The sequence below is a fragment of the Chinchilla lanigera genome, unplaced genomic scaffold (assembly GCF_000276665.1).
Source record: "Chinchilla lanigera isolate Chin_1 unplaced genomic scaffold, ChiLan1.0 scaffold00099, whole genome shotgun sequence".
Taxonomy (NCBI): Eukaryota; Metazoa; Chordata; class Mammalia; order Rodentia; family Chinchillidae; genus Chinchilla; species Chinchilla lanigera.
The window spans coordinates 3,405,051-3,421,780 of NW_004955500.1; the positions used below are offsets into that span (position 1 = coordinate 3,405,051).

General features: G+C 36.8%; 1 protein-coding gene across 2 annotated transcripts in view; it reads left to right on the top strand.

The window, feature by feature from the left end:
* Positions 1–16,730, top strand: part of Tmem117 (transmembrane protein 117) — a gene marked incomplete at its 5' end in the record, with an annotated part of 469,529 nt that overhangs the window by 307,963 nt on the left and 144,836 nt on the right. For both annotated transcript variants that reach the window (XM_005406589.2, XM_005406590.2), the window contains 1 exon segment: positions 12,511–12,608. In XM_005406589.2, coding sequence (XP_005406646.1) covers positions 12,511–12,608 — 98 coding nt within the window.

Here is a 16,730-nt window from a genome sequence, read left to right on the forward strand (position 1 = left end):
CCTCATTCACCTCTTCATCCTACCCAGTATCCTCCTGAATCCCCCACTCCACAACAGGGTAAAATCACTGCACTAAGTGGAAAATAATTGCCTGCAAGTTCCTGATATAAGTTGGGCTCCATTCTATTTCTGTAGAGCTTCTCTTACTGTTATAGATATCAGCCTAGAAGTTACCACAGTTTGTCAGTAGCCAGGCTGTACTTGAGTCTGTTGTTATTGCCAGCTGAACTACATTAACTGGGTATCATACGTGTTATAACCACTTTTTCTCCCCTGTACGACAACACTACGATTGTAAGGGGTCATAGTCATCACCATAGTCCAGTACCAAAAGAATGGGCCCTAGGTCAAATAGATACCAACTCCTCAGACTTAATATATTGGGAAGGTAGGTTCTTGGGATAGACATAAAGACCAAGAACTATGTACATCTAGAAGACATCTGCAGGAGCAGACACCTCCCAGGAAAGCTTTGACCTCAGTGCTAAGACTATCTAACGTAAGAAATCTGCAAACAGCAACACACAAAATAGAATAGAAAATATAATGACAAGACAAAGAAGCAAAATTCAATCCCAAACACCCAGCCCACCCAGGACAAGTCCAGAACACAAAGAGATAGAGGAATTTGGAAACCAACAAATGGAACTCTCTGAAATGATGGCAGCAGATGTGAAAACACAAATAGAAGAGGCCATAGAAAACATAATCTCTAGGGCGCAAAAAGAAATGACTATCAAAATCAAAGATATCGAAGCAGACACAGATAAACAAATAGAGGAGCTCAGGAAAATGATGGGGACGATGAATGCTAAATACAGACAAGCAATGGAATCAATGAAACAGATCCAAACAGAAATGCAGGAGATTAGAAGCTCCACTGAAAGTATGTGCAGAAGATTGCATGAGTGCGAGGATACAAGATCAGATCTGGAGACAGGAATGCAACTAGCCACCAGGAAAAGAAAGACATCTTAAAATAGCAAGAGGCCATGAAGAATCAAACCAGTAGCTACAAGATGAAGCAAAGAACAACACAAGATTGATTGGAATCAGTGAGAAAGGTGGAAACAGTGCAAAAGCCATTGAAAACATTTTCATAGAAATAATGGCAGAAAACTTCCCAAACATGGATAATTTGACATAAAATAAATGAAGCATATAGAACTTCAAATAGCTATAACTAAAATAAATGTACACCAAGGCATACAATAATCAAAACTGCAGAAATTCACCACAGGAACAAAATGTTAAAAGCAACTAGAGAAAAGAAACATATCACCCGTAAAGGAAAACCCATCAGAATCACAGCAGACTTCTTAACACAAATTGATGTAAGCAGATTGATGTAACCTACAAAGCTATCTTTCAAAACTGATGGAGAGATAAGATACTTCCATGACAAGGAACAACTGAAGAAATTTATGACCACCAAACCAGCTCTACAAAATTCACTGAAGAGCATATTAGAAAGAGATAACGAAGATCATGAACACATGAACACCAATGGAAAGAAGCCTCCGGGCAGGGCAAGCAATTAAACAGAGGAAAAGACAGGGAAGAAACAACTGGAAAACAACATGAAAAAAAGCCAATACATATCAGTTATAACCATCAATGTAAATCGTCCCAAATCACCAATCTAAAGAAACAGACTGGCAGAATGAATCATGAAGCAAGAGCCAACAATATGCTGTATTTAAGAAACACATTTAACCCAGAAAGAAATTCAAAGACTAAAAGTAAAAAAAAAAAGGAAAATAATTCTCCATGCCACAGGTACACAGAAAAAAGCAGGGGTAGCTTTTCTATTTGCAGACAGTGCAAACTTTAAACCAAAACTGATCAAAAGAGAAAAATAAGATCACTACATACTTGTTAAGGGAAAACTCCAAGAAGAAGAGATGATAGTGATAAATACTTATACACCAAACAGGTTCACCTAACTACATAAAACAAATATTAACAGTCATAAAAAAAATCATGAACTCCTACACAGTTGTAATGGGTGACCTTAATATGCCACTGTCACAAATAGAACAACTAAACAAAAAAAAATCAAAAAAGAAATATTAGAATCAAACTAAGCCTGTGAACAAATGGACTTAGTAGATGTCTACAGAGTGTTCCACCCCACAATATCAGAATACAAATTCTTCTCAGCTGCACATCTCATATTCTCCAAAATAGACCATATATTAGCTGACAAATCATGTTTAAGTAAATGTATTGGAATTGAAATCATCCCATGTGTACTATCTGACCATAGTGCAGTGAAACTGGAAATCAACAACAAAGTTAACCACAAGAACTACATAAACACATGAAAACTCAACAACACTCTTTTGAACAACCAATGGGTCACAAAAGAAATTAGACAAAATTAAACAGGATATGCAATTAAATCATAATGCCAAAATTTATGGGATGCAATGAAAGCAGTCGTATTGAGGGAAATTTATAGCGATGAACTCACACATCAGGAAAATAAAATAAGCTCAAAAAAACAACCTGATGTGGAACCTCAACCCTCTCGAAAAAGAACAAATGAAGTGCAAAGTTCATATGAGGAAGGAAATTATAAACAGCAGAAATTAATGCAATAGAGACTCAGAAAACAATACAAAGAATGAATGAATTGAAAAGTTGGTTGTTGGAAAGAATAAAAAAAATTGATAAAACATTAGCCAACCTCATCAAAAAGAAGAAAAAACCCCCTCAAATTCAGCAATTAAGAATGAAAAAGGGGAATTTGCAATGGATTCCACAGGAATCCAGGAGATAATACCTACTGTGAGAACCTATATTCTGATAAGATAGAAAACACAGAAGAAATTGATAGATTTTTTTTTTTTTTGGTCTTTTTGAGACAAGGTCTTGCTATGCAATTCAGGCTGGCCTTGAGCTCACTTTGTAGCCCAGGCTGGTCTCGAATTTGCAACAATTTTCCTGCCTTAGCCTCCTGCCTCAGCCTTCCAAGGGCTGGTATTACAGATGTGTGCGACCAAGCCTGGCTTAGAAATTGATAGATTTCTTGACATAGTTGAATTACCAAAACTAAACCAAGAAGATATAAAAATTCTAAATAACCTGATATCAGCCAATGAAATTGAAATTGTAATTAAAAATTTACCAACAAGAAAAAGCCCAGGCCCTGATGAATTGTATAAGATATTTAGAGAAAAACTAGTGCCACTAATGCTGAAATTCTTCAAAGAAATTTAAAGGAAAGAAGTACTTCCAAAATCATTGTTGGAAGCAAGTATTGCCATGATTCCAAACCAGAGAAGAACACAACCAAAAAAGACACTACATTCCAATCTCCTTAATGAACATAGATACAAAATTCCTTAAGAGGATACTGGCAAACAGAGTGCAGCAAATCATCAAAAAGGTTTCACATCATGACCGGGTAGGATTCATCCCAGAAACGCAGGGCTGGTTCAACACATGCAAATCAATAAATGTAATACAACATATTAACAGAACCAAAGACAGTTAAGATAGTTATACGGCTAGTTTCTCTTAGTTCATTGAAAAGAAAGGTTTCTGCTGATATTGTTTGGACAGGATGTCATGCCTATATCTTGTACTCTGAATAACTGCCAGGAAGACAACAATACACAATGTATTAACTGTTGTAACTCTCCTGCTAAGCTGTTTTGAAGCTCTGTTTTATTGTTATTTTTATTTTTTTTCTCTGTTAAGAAAAGATCATATTTGGTTTCTTTATTTTTCCAGGAGCTGATAATAGCCGTCTATATTTGTTGGGGGCTATTGTACCTGTAGTTTTTCTGTATTTCTGCCTTTCCAGGCAGTTGAGGGGACAGGGCTGCTAGAAGAATGATGTTCTACTATAGGTGAAGCACTGTCACTGCTGCAGTTACATTTTATCACCTCCATGAGCATCACATTCCTTATCAGTAATTGCGGGGTGACTTTCAGTGGGGGACGATGAAAGGGCAATTTGGAATGTGCTGTTTCTCCGTCTTCCACATTTATCTTTTTGCGTTCCATGTTTCTCCTCATTTCCATGTGTTTACGCCTTCACCCATTTGATTTTTGATTCATCAATTCACTAAATATTAGTTGACAGCCCACAGCATGATAGATAGTATGCTAGGTGATAAGGACAGAGTATGACCAAGACAAATATAATCCTTGAGTTGTGTGACCTGTATTTTGGTGGTGAGATGACTTTTAGTGTTAATTTCACCCCTTCATATCTCTTGCACTTCATAGAATTTCCTTTATGGTCAGGATATAGTCAGCTAGCATCAGAATCTTTTCTATCCTTCGTATTCTGTATGAAAGAATGTTAGCCTTTGATTGATGAAACAAAAGTTTCAGGCAGATTCCGTGACGTCTCAATTCATATGAAGTTTGTTGTGCTGCTGTTTGGAGATGCGGGTATGTTTCCATCAGTAAATGCCATTATACCATGAGAAAAAATAGGGTGCCAAAGAAGATGTGAGGAAAGAAATCGCGAGAGAATCCACTTGTAAAAAGGATTTTTTTATTGTTGTTTCCACTCTGTACAAGTAGGATGGACCCAAACTCAAAATTTGTTCAGACTTGAAATTGATGCTGTCACACACTGACAGGATATAAAAGATGTATCGCTCACAAAATGAGTCATTTTGAAGGAGCAACCTGGCTCCCAGGCAGGCCCTATTATGTCTTCAGAGGGTCCTGAGGCCTGGGGATTTCACACTGTCTCTGGGAGTACAGCTAAGCTGAGGCTTTCCACATTTAGTCTGAAATTCCTGTTGGTGTCGAAGGAAGAGGCACTGGAGTTTCCATGTCAGTTTTCCCAGATCTGGGCAAAAAGGGCAGGAGAAGCTTAGCTCTAAAGCTATAAGCAGTCAAATATCCTCAAAAATAGAGTCAGTCTTGTACCACAGTTATAATGATGGTGGAGGCAGTTCTGGGATAACTGCAGTGTGAATAAGACTTCTATAGAGTTCTGCTCCCTACATCTTCGCCTCATCAGTTTAATTGCTGATATTTTCTCGTTTGTGACCAATGGCTTATACATAGTCAGGGCTCATGTGATTCACAGTGATGAACAGCCTTACCTCTTGGCCTGGATATGTGAAGTTGCTCTTCTTCTGATGTTGGTTTTGACTTTAAATATTTCCTGAATTATATTCCTTGGGTAGTAAAACTCTGCTTTTACAGATGAAAGAGAATTCTGAAACTTGCACCCTGTTTTTGAATTAAACCCTATAGGGAATTTCACAACACATGACAAAAGTATGGGTTCCCTTGATGTCGAAGGCTTTGGTATTATTAATTCGTTACATGTTTAGTTGGGGCGAAATAAGTTTATATAATTCCATTGAAAGAAGTTTTTCTAAAATTTATTTGTACCTATTGATTACCACAGCCTGAATGAAATCTGAGGAAAAATGTCAGCTACAAAGTCAGGAAAAGAATATTTCAGCTGTGGAGCAATAATTCATTAACAGCTCATTTAATTTTTATGTGGGTAAGGAAATAAAAATATTGACCATGATAACACTTACACTAGAATCTTTATCCACGTATTTAAAAGATAATTATAGAAATATATGAGAATTATCATTTCTAGTGTTTTCTTTTGATGCAGTTTTCATAACATGGGAGATGCTACAAATGGGATATTAACACTACGTTCTTTAAATGACAAGATAAAAACCCTACCTTCTAAATGCAATTATAGAACTTTAGCATTTCACTCACTACATATTTCCTGTGTTTCATTTATGTCATAATGCAGGTGGTCAGATAACCTAACTAAATGTTTATATAACCACCTAAATTGAATTTAAAACAAAAACTTTCTTCAGAATTATCTCTCAGAAAAGCTAGAACCATCTTACATTCAGATTCCTACAAACAACTCATATTACCTTTAATTATTTTATTCTCACAAAGTTGCATTTGGGGAAGACATTAAACAAAAAGATTACTAACATAAGCTGACTTTAAATATTGTTCAGGTCATGTGATGGATATTGTTAAAAATGTAGACAATCATATCACAGATATAGTAATTGTTTTTGGTAGCATGACCTCAAAATTGCCAAAAGTTCATGTCATTATAAATAAGTCCTTTCCTGATAATTTTAAATAGCATTATAGAAATTTTTTTAAAATAAAGAGTTTTTGGGCTGGGAGTGTAGCTCAGTAGCACAGCACCTGGTTGGCACGCATGAGGCCCTGAGTTCGATTCCTGCCACAAAAAATATAAAGAGCTTTCAATGATCAACCAAAAGAGCACAGTAAACAAGAATCAAAGATGCTAGCTTTGCCTTCTAAGGAAGACAGTGGTCTCTACCGATGAAGCAAAATCCTTAGGAGGCAGAAATACACAGTGACAGTCAACCGTGTTTCAAGACAGTGATGACAGGAGCTGCAGTGGTTGCTGCTCAGAGGTAAGGCTGGGGAGGGACGATTCCCGAGAGTAGGCACTGTGACCTAAAAGCCTGGAACAATGGGGTGGGTAAGTGCCGGAACTATCCTGCCGTTCTTCAATGTGAATTTCTTGTAGAGAGCAAGCAGGGAAACTGACTTCATTCAGAGAGCAACCAGTCCCCAAAGAACCAGCGTCAGGGGTTAGCTGCCAAGAATACAAGAGGAAAAGAAGAGCGGAAAGGTCCACCCAAGAAAGTGGGAAAAACTCCCACCAGGAAAACGGTACTGCGAAACAGAGGGAAATGATGATCAAAAAGTCATAAATTAGAAAAACATCAGTGAAGCAATTGTCTTCATAAAATAAACCTTCAAACTAATGGTCCGAGGGGGCTGGGGATTTAGCTCAGCGGCAAAAAGCGCCTGCCTGGCAAGCGCAAGGTCGTGAGTTCAGTTCCCGGTACTGGAAAAAAAAAAAACCAAAAAACTAATGGTCCAAGGATCCAAAGATGATGGTGTGAGGTGGAAGAGGAAACAAGAGATGGGAGACTCAGGATAGAAGTGTGGAAGCAAAAAAGCTGGAGAAATAAAGGTCAAATTGGAATTTCCAGAAATGTTAATCAACACACCACAAAATCCACAGTACAGTTGTGCTGGAGTGAGTGCAACTAGAAGTGAAGCAGTCGCATAGACATAGAAGACAGAGAAAACCAGAATATACATGGTATGATCCCTAAAAGTAGATCTAATTTAATGAAAAAGAAAAATAATAGTTAAGGATAAGACTTCCAAAAGACCTAACAGAATAAAGGAAAAGTTGAGTCTTCAGATTCAAAAGAAAAATCATGCCTAGCAAAAAAGATGTAACCAATAAGCTTAGCAAAATTGTTACACTGAAAATCTGCCCCCAAGAAAGCACAACAAATATTTTTGATATCTAAGCAATACAACCAACTGATCAGTAAAAGCATAATAATAATAGTAATGATGATAACAATCATAATAATACTAATAATAATTACAATTTCTAGTTTTCTCAGGTTTTTGCTAGCATGACTCTATAGTATGCAGACAATGGAGTAATGCTTTCAATTCCTAAGGAAAGAATTATGATTCAGTAATTTTTTACTCAGCTTAATTGATGGCCAGGTTTATAAAAGTTGCTTGTAGGAAACATGCTTCTCATCCTCTTTCCTTAAAAATGGATTGCAGAACAAAGTTCAAGCCCTGAAAGGAGTGCGCAGAGTCTAGCCAAGGTACTGGTAAACATCATCCAGTCCATTTTATCACAAGGTCAATGTTAACAGAAGTGCAGAACGTTGAAACATTCCTACACCCTAAAAACATAGAAATGGTGTTATGTAAAAAAGCTACAATATTTTTATTTTCTCATATTTTATAGGTGAAACATGAAAATATATATATGTATATATTTTGGTACCGGGAATCAAACTCATGACCTTGCACTTTCCAGGCAAGTCCTGTGCCACTGAGCTATTTCCCTGGCAAGAGTATTTTTAAAAGATGAGTGAAAGGTTAGCAAGAGGAGTAATACAGTAAAATAGGATAGTACATGGGATAAAGAGGAAGAGGAAGCAGAACTATAACTCCTGCTAATATGCATTACAGGCTCCTGGATGGTGAATAAGAATTGAGGCATAAAGGGGCTAATTGCTTGGCCTTAAGTAAAAGATCGTAAGAGGTGACGAAGCTAGGATTCAGCCCCAGGCTGGCACCTGGTGCACGTAACAGAATATTAGCTGTGTGACCTCGTCTATTATTTAATCTCACTCAGTTTTCTCTCTCTCCATTGGTGAAAGGTGGGAAATAATCATTTATTTTATAAAGTTACTGTGACCATGGATAAGAAAAGTACACCTAAGAATGCTGCAATCCCTGAAGCTCTATAGAAAATGTCTGTCATTTTCTATTTCCCTGCTGTCCTTCTTGCTGTAGCATCCCACAGGCTTGACTCGTAGTGGAACAAAGATTTCACTTGGGTGCCTGCAGAGGCAAATTATCTCACAGTCATTTACTGACTTCTGAACCTCAGAGTGTATTTCCTCACTCAGATTGCACAATAGCTGTGCCCTAAAATAGCGTACAGTCTACCGAGAAAGACTGCGATGACGTGTGAGGTGGTAAGCTGCGTGATGAGGTTCTGTGTTCTGGGCAGAGTCCCAGGAGAGAGGGAAGGGGAAGCAGTGGGGGATTGTGAGCGTCAACGAGTTCTCTCAGCTTAAAAAAAGACCTGCAATTTCAAATTCTAACATCTGCCCGTGGGAGAAGCAGCAACAGGTTTTATATTGTGTTTACCCAACATGGCAAACTTCTTACCTCCTCTTCAGTCTCCCTTCCTGCCTCATTCCACACAAAGACTGTCCTTGACCAACGCTAGAAATGAATTTGATTTCTCTAATGCAGAAGGTAATTGGATTTTCCTTTACTGAATGCATCCCTTTAATGACTGTCTGTGCAACTGCCGATTTAGCTGCAAGTGACCTGACATTGATCTGATGATATGATTTAAAATGAAGAGTTGGAGCTAGGGTGAAAAAGACCAACTGCCTGGTTTCAGGAAGAATGTGCCTTGGCCTCGTCTTGCCATTTTGCTGAGAAAATACTTTATCCTTCAATGTCCGTTTCTTATGAAACATGCTGCTGTAATAACTGGTCATACAGCAGCAGACTGCCTCTTTCTAGAAATGTAAGTATTTCCCAGAAAACGCTGTAGAGAAAATACTGAAAATTGAATAAAATCCACCCAGTAATCATTTTGTTCCTTGAAAATGGTTAGTGTCCTGCAAACTCTTCTAGGAAACAGATAAATATTGCTGGACAGAATTAATTAAATATTTGTAAAAATTTGGTGAAACCTGAAACATTTATTATGTGTTTACTTCACCTGGAAGTTTTGTTAAAATATTTGACATGAGTTGTTGCTATTTAAGAAGATTATGAAGGAGCAGTGCTTGAAATTGACATATTTGGAAGAATAGCAAATCCTTCTTCAAGGCAACTTCTAAGACTCGTTTATGCCCAAGAATATATAGGATTTAAATTTCTCTGCTTTCACCTTTATTTTTAGTAACAAAATGTTTCACTTGATTTATGATTAATTTTTATTCTATCTTCTTCTCTTCGCTCGTTTTGATAAATACCGTGAATAATTTTGGGAGGAAAATGTACTCCATGGGCATTAGTCTGGAATAAAATCCTGCAATTTTAAAGGAGCAAGAAGAAATAGAAGAGAAAATCATTAGCAAACCAGCTTTCTTTTACAAATAAGCAAGTGTTTTTTCTCCTTTGAATTCATTTTTTTGTCTTTTTGAGACAAGGTCTCCCTGTGCAGTTCAGGCTGGCCTTGAGCTCACTTTTAGCCCAGACTGGTCTTGAACTCGCAGTGATCCCCCTGCCTCAGCCTCCCAAGTGCTGGGATTACAGGCATGCGCTACCATGCCCAGCTGTCTTTTGAATTCTTAATGTTAGTTACATTCACATTTATTATAGTGATTGGCGGTTTCAATAAATTACCTGGGAGTACATATTAAAATGGTTTGGTTGGTGACTCTTTGCAGGTTCAGCAGTGAAACTACATCAAGTAAAATTGTTATAGGTCTCAATTAGGCGGAGCTGGCATAAATCTAACACGTTACTCAGTGAAGGGCAGTGACCTAACTTTAGTGCCCATCAACCCGGAGAATCTTGGGAAATGTATTCTCAGAAATGACACTGAGCCTGAATGCAAATCAGCGTCCAGCCGAGGTCTTTCCTGGAAGTGTGTTCCTTGTCCACCCTTCTGGTTGCCTCTGAACTGAGCGTGGCCAGGAACGGCAAGCCGGAGAGCGCTCAGAAAGCGAGCCTTGGACTCTGAGAGGTTGGGATGCAACGGGAGGCCGCGTACTCGGAAGGGGTCGCTGCTCCACAGCGACCGCAGTCATGCCACGGTCAGCTCCCAGTCATCCCTTGGAGACGGTCAGGCCTCACCTGTTTCAAGGAAAATGTTGAAAGATGCATTTAAGTGCAATGTTAAAGCTTTAAAAGAATGTGAAAAGTATATCCTAAGGAGTAATGCAAATTCTTCTTTACTCAATGAAGTGTATGTTATGCTTTTTTATTTTAAAGAAAAAAAAAATAAAAACAATGGTATAAAATTTCAAAACAAGATTGTAGGAGAGTAACAATGTATGTTATTCTTTATCAGTTTTCTTAATTTTGAGCCTGCCTTGTGTATTTGAGTTTGAGCTTTTTTTTATTTTAAAAATCAAAGAACTGACAAAACAACAGTGAAGACAAAATCAAAACAACACAAAAACAACAAAAATGATACACGACCTCAAAACAAAATGATAGAAACTTACAAGGATTGCTATATTACATACTGCTATCTTCAGAATTTGAGCATTATTAATTAAAATTATAATTAATGGAATAACCTTTTCTTTTTTTGAAGGGAGGGTTGATTTTCTGGAAAAGAGAAAACAGAGAGAGAGAGAGAGAGAGAGAGAGATGAGAGAGTGTGCACATGTACACAAATACTCTTTTTAGGGAAGGAAGGACATTAATACCTTACCCTCATAAGGCTTTTACAATGCTTTTATAACAGGCTACCTGTGTGTGATACATCAGACATTTACTGAAACCATTAATATGTGGTGTAGCTAACGAGCAGTTTACTTTGTTAATGGATCTTTAAAAACAAGCATTTGTAGCTTAATTCATTTTGTCATTTGTCATGTGAGTAAATATTTTAGTCCATTACGGCAAAGATCCTTAGACATTAGGACTGAAAAATCCTTTTTCACCTTCAGGGACTTTGAAGCCTAGCAGAGAGAGAAAAATGTGCACATAAGTAAATAAAATAGGCGATGGAGACAGATATATGGCATGAGAAGAAGAAGGGTGAGGAGCTAGAAGTTCTGCACCGGTGGGGAGAACAGAACAGTGGGACGCCACACTGCTACTGCAGTGTGGGTTGCAGCGGATACGCGGCATCTCTGCGTCTGGGCAGGACGGAAAGTATTTGAGGCGAAGGCGCAGAGTTGCAGGTGGGAGAGCGCTAACTGGGACGGCTGCATTGTAACACTGGGCGTAAGGGCGGTGCCGCGCAGGTAGTTGAATGGGAAACAGGAAAAGAAAAAGAGCAGATAATATTTTAACCAACGAGACAGCAAAAACTCTAGACTCATCGGGATGCATTTAGATTTTGGAGTTTCTGATTCAGACAAACTTAAGAATATGGTATTTTATTTGTTACATACAAGGGGTAGTCGAAAAATGTGGAGAATTCCTAAAATAAAAAATTATGGTAATAGACATATTGCCACTAAGCCCCCTCAGAATTGTCCCTCCTTGCTTTGACTTTACCTGTCCCATCATCGCTACTTTCCAAAGAGGTTGTGGAGGGGCTTTGTTAAGTGCCCTAGGTTGCCTTGCGGAGGCCGCCTCAGTGCCCTGAATTGATTCAAAACGTTTACCTTTCATGATCATTGCACTTTGGAGAAGTCACACAGCGCAGGACTTGATGAGTAAGGTGGGAGAGGATACCCCGCGATGTTTTTATTTTACAGAAATTGCTGTAAATGATTGATCAATGAAGTGGGATAAAAAAATCTGGCGAACGTTTAAATTTCTGAAAATATATTATAGTAAAAGACACATTGCCATCAATCCCTGTAAAAGTACTTAAAATACCTCCCTGCACTTAGAGTACATCCCATCATTCTTGACAGTGTGTCTTTTACTGTAATAAGTTTTTAAAAATGGAAACATTCGCTGTGTTTTTTCAGTCATACCTTGTGTGTCTATTTTCAGGAGACATTAGTGTTCAAAGGTACCTTCTTATAAATGGTAATCTTAATTGCTGTTTAAAAAAGTTTCAACATTTAACATGTTCAAAGACCTAAACTGTGCTCCTGCAGTATGTAAAGTCAAATAAACTATTAAAGTTTTTGGTTGAATGAGGTATACATGCTTCTAATATTTATCTCTTCATGTATTATAATGTTAAACTGTGTACATATTCTGCTCTCAGTAGAATGCAAATTATAAGTTTTTTTAAACTTGAATTTAAGATTTCTGAAAGTGCTAAATAAGTTCCTTTTATTGCTTCAGGTCACTGATATGATGCTTCAGGACAAAACTTATCCAGATTGGGGAAAATCTGCAAGAGCTTTCTGGAAGAAAGGAAAAGTTAGGATCATTTTATTCTGGTAAGAAATATTTCATTTATTGCTGCCTTGCCTCATTCACTGAAAGACTTGTGTTAGATGTAATTTTTCTTAGATATATAGATTTCAACTTAGGTATGTTCCAATATAATCATCTTATTTCCTTTATGAATTAGTTTCTGCTCACATATTGCCTGTATAGCCTATAAACAAAGGTAATCTGTTATCTTTTGTGCATCTGTAAGATGTTTCGCTACTATAGTGATGTGTTACTTGACAAGAGGTAAGTTTTCAACTCAGAAAAAAAGAAAAAAAAAAGCTGTTTTGAAGAAGCAAATACAGAAAAGAAATCTCTTTACATGCCTGGCAAGCGCAAGGTTGTGAGTTCGATTTCTGGTACTGGAAAAAAAAAAAACCCAAAAAGAAATCTCTTTACAAATCATGTATGAACCGTTCGCATGTTTTCTTTATGTTATTTCCTTTTGTGCTTTGGCACCATCTTTGCAATTAAAAAAAAGATACATGTTATAGGACTTTATGTTTGGGGGAATCACCATTACTTATGTGTATTTCAACATGCTAAAATAGAAAAGATAGAAATGTAGAGGCAGCGAGAAAGGGGATGGCATGTGACTTTGGGGCATTCTGCCAGCACGGTGGTTATATAAAGGAGTTATATCAACCAGTGCTTAGAAACACTGTAATTTATGATAAGTTTATGCTGGAAAATTTCAGCCCATGCACCTGCCTTTTGAAAGGAAAAGAGAAAAATCTGTTTATTTTTAGATTCCACTCTGGATTCTTGTCAATATGAAAGCTACAAAAATCATGATAAATATGTATTTGAAGAAAAACAATCTTGTGCATCGGCGCTATCATTAAATATTACTGCGACATACGACATCTTGAACTCACTTCTTAGTAGATAAACAAAAGTGGATTTTTTGATAATGTGAAAATGAATATGGTTTTGTAGCTGTTTGTTCATACCTTGTCTGCATGAGTCAAGTTTGGCCTATTTTTATTGTGCTGTTTAAGCTCCATATATTTTTCTGCTTGTGCCTCATATAGCATGTCTAAAAAATATAACAATTATAACAAATACATATTGAAGGAATGTTTTGCTACCAACATTGGACCTTGCAGGCTATGTATTTAATCATTTAATCCTGACAGCCCAATGAGGCAGGTGCTTTATTATAGGCCTAAGTCCCTTACACATTAGTCATTATAATTTACACCTTCTAGGAGAATGAAGGGTATAGAAATCGGTGTTCCCACTACCAAAGGATTATCTTTTACTCTTCTTTAGCTGATTGTGCTAAATAAGAATGTGCGATTCTGTGAAACTTCTCGTCCTATAGAATTCTCTTGTAGGAGTTTGAAAAATTGTAACTAGGAGGGAGATGTCATAAGTGTGTGTGAACTAGCTTTTAAAACGGCATCCACTTGCTGTGTATATACACGCTTACTATGAGTTAATGTGTCATCAAGATCAGCCCATTCATGACTGTTCAATGCTAGTTACCAATTTGCATATATTACTTGCATAGGCAAGCCGTGACTGTAGTAATCTGAAGGCCCCATGATTGTTGTCATTAGCTATGCTTCATCACAGTTGTTTCAAAACAAAGGAGTCCATGCTATTTTCTTTTGCTCCAGCATCTTAGTATAATTTTCCTTAAACATTTTTATTCTGGTCTGTTACCAATCTCTTTTATACAAATGGGTTAATTTGGCATATGTTACAACATATACCAGATAGATAATGTAAAACATAACTTAAACATTTTAAAAAATAATAATTTATCTGGGCATGGTGGTGAATGCCTGTAATCCCATCACAAAGGAAGCTGAGACAGGAGGATCCCCATGAGTTCAAGGCTAGCCTGAGCTACATAGTGAGTTGAAGGCCAGCCTAGACCACATAGTGAGACCCTATCTGAAAACATAAAAAAAAGAGAATACTTTAAATATAGTCACTGGCAAATAGGTAATTCTTACATGAAGAGTAAACCAAAATTCATACTTATTCTCGTAGTCATTGTTTCTGTAAAATCACTAATAACTAGCTAATGTATTTGAGAGGTAGTTTTTTTATTATTATTACTCAAAAGTGCTACTTAAATCATATCAAGTAGAAAATAACTGATTTAAAATTTTAAATGCCACTTTAAACTATTTTTCTATTTTATCAATTTTTGTATATCTTAACAATACTATTCACAATTTTTAAAAGGAAAATTAATGCAAAAAGTTGAACATAGAAATTATGTGGGGAGCAAAAAGATCTTCCTTTTTGTTCATTTTTTTCAGATAAAAAGGATTTAGCAAGCTTAAGGGGCATTTGTTTTTCTTTTTAGCTTTAGGAAATACAATATAGAAAACATTGGCAAGATTTTAAATAAAAGAGTATTTACATACTATATGTCACCCTCTCAAATAGTGGTATTTTGATTGTGCTCTAGTTAAAGAAAGAGAGATTAGTGTAAAAATATGTGGTAGAGGAGAAATTTCACAAAAGACACCTTCCATAAGTTGCAGAATGATTATGTGCTGCAGTTTGAACAAAGAGTGATTTATTCTGATGAACTTACCTTTTAGTCCTCGCATCTGCTTTTAGTCACAAGTGCCTATGAGGAACTATGTCCCTTGGAACTGTGTGGCTGTGTTTTCCCTTGACAGTTAGTAATGGGTCTCTCTGCACTGACAAAAATTATTCTAGTTTCTCTCTGTAATTGTGTGAAGATGAGGTTATTGCAGCACTTGGTCTTTCATATTGTGAGAATAAATTATGGATTTATTTGAAATAGTAAACGAGAAAGGAGGAATATTCATTGATCTCTTCCAAAGACATTTTTCCAGAACTTTTGATAACAAAAGGATTAAAGATCTGAGGATTTAATGTGACTGTCTTACACACTTCTGTTTTTAAAGGTACTACCCACCACCATTTTCACTGATGTGTCTGTAGAAGTAGCTACAGAGAACAAGTAATCTGATGTCCATTTTGTGTGCTATCTCCCTGTTTTTTTTATTCCCTAGAGTGACAGTTGATATGCCTATGGTGAGAAGCATTTTGAGGTGGTATTTCCCAAAGACTTATCTCCTTATCATTACATAAGGGGTCATACTCACTTGTGTGTAGTAGAGGAATTGTCAAAAGAAGGGGTTGGGAGTCTGGTATCGTTCCAGACATATGAGAAGATTCCTCTTTTCTGCCCTTTCTTATTACATGATTTGCTTTGACTAATGAAATTGTGAATACCAGTGACATGTGTCAAATCTTAGTAGAAATATTTAATATTCATTGAGAAGCCCCGAAAGAAGTGCTTTTCTTAGTAGCAGTTATGGAATCTTGTGCCTAGCCGAAAAGATACAGAATAAACCCAGCATCCTTAACAGCTCAGTGGACAAGTAGAGAGAGTGAGTCTCTGAGATTTGGGAGCTTGCGGGGTACCCTCCTGGTGTAAATAAAAATTCACCCCTAGATATGGTGTGTTGCCATATCAGAAAGCTGATATTTATGTCTTATGGGCTGGGTCACAAATGGCAGAGACCCTGGTGGTAGGGACTATAAAGATGGTAATCCAAGTGAGAAGGTGGCAGTATACTTGGTAAACAGTGTGGTCTATGATTACTTGACAGGCATAGGAGAAGCTTGAAAGCAAAATGGTAGTAGAGTGTTGCTGTGTGCATCTGTGCGTAGCTGTGTACTTCTTTCTACTCCATTTTGGTACGTGAAGAGGGTAATACTTTTATTTCTTTTTGAGTGTCTTGTATTTTTAAATAGGCTAATGGTTTGGGTGGGCATTTCTTAGTCTTGATCACTTTAATTCTTAACTAGGAAACAAATGTAGTAAGTAATATTTCTCCTGCTTTGAATATCATAATTACTAAAGTTATATAACAAAGAGAAATTAGTTAACTTTTCCAGACAAGAGTTAATAAAAAAAGTATTATATCTTAATTTATGTTAAATGTGGTGTGGGAGACTAATATGATAAAAATAGAAACGTAAAATAATGAAAACACCTAAAAATCACAGGAAATGTCAAGCAGAGGAGTTTTAGCGATAACGCTGCTGGTATCTAACACTACGACTTGTATGATTACTTTGGATTTTCTTTCTTTCTTTCTTTCTTTCTTTCTTTCTTTCTTTCT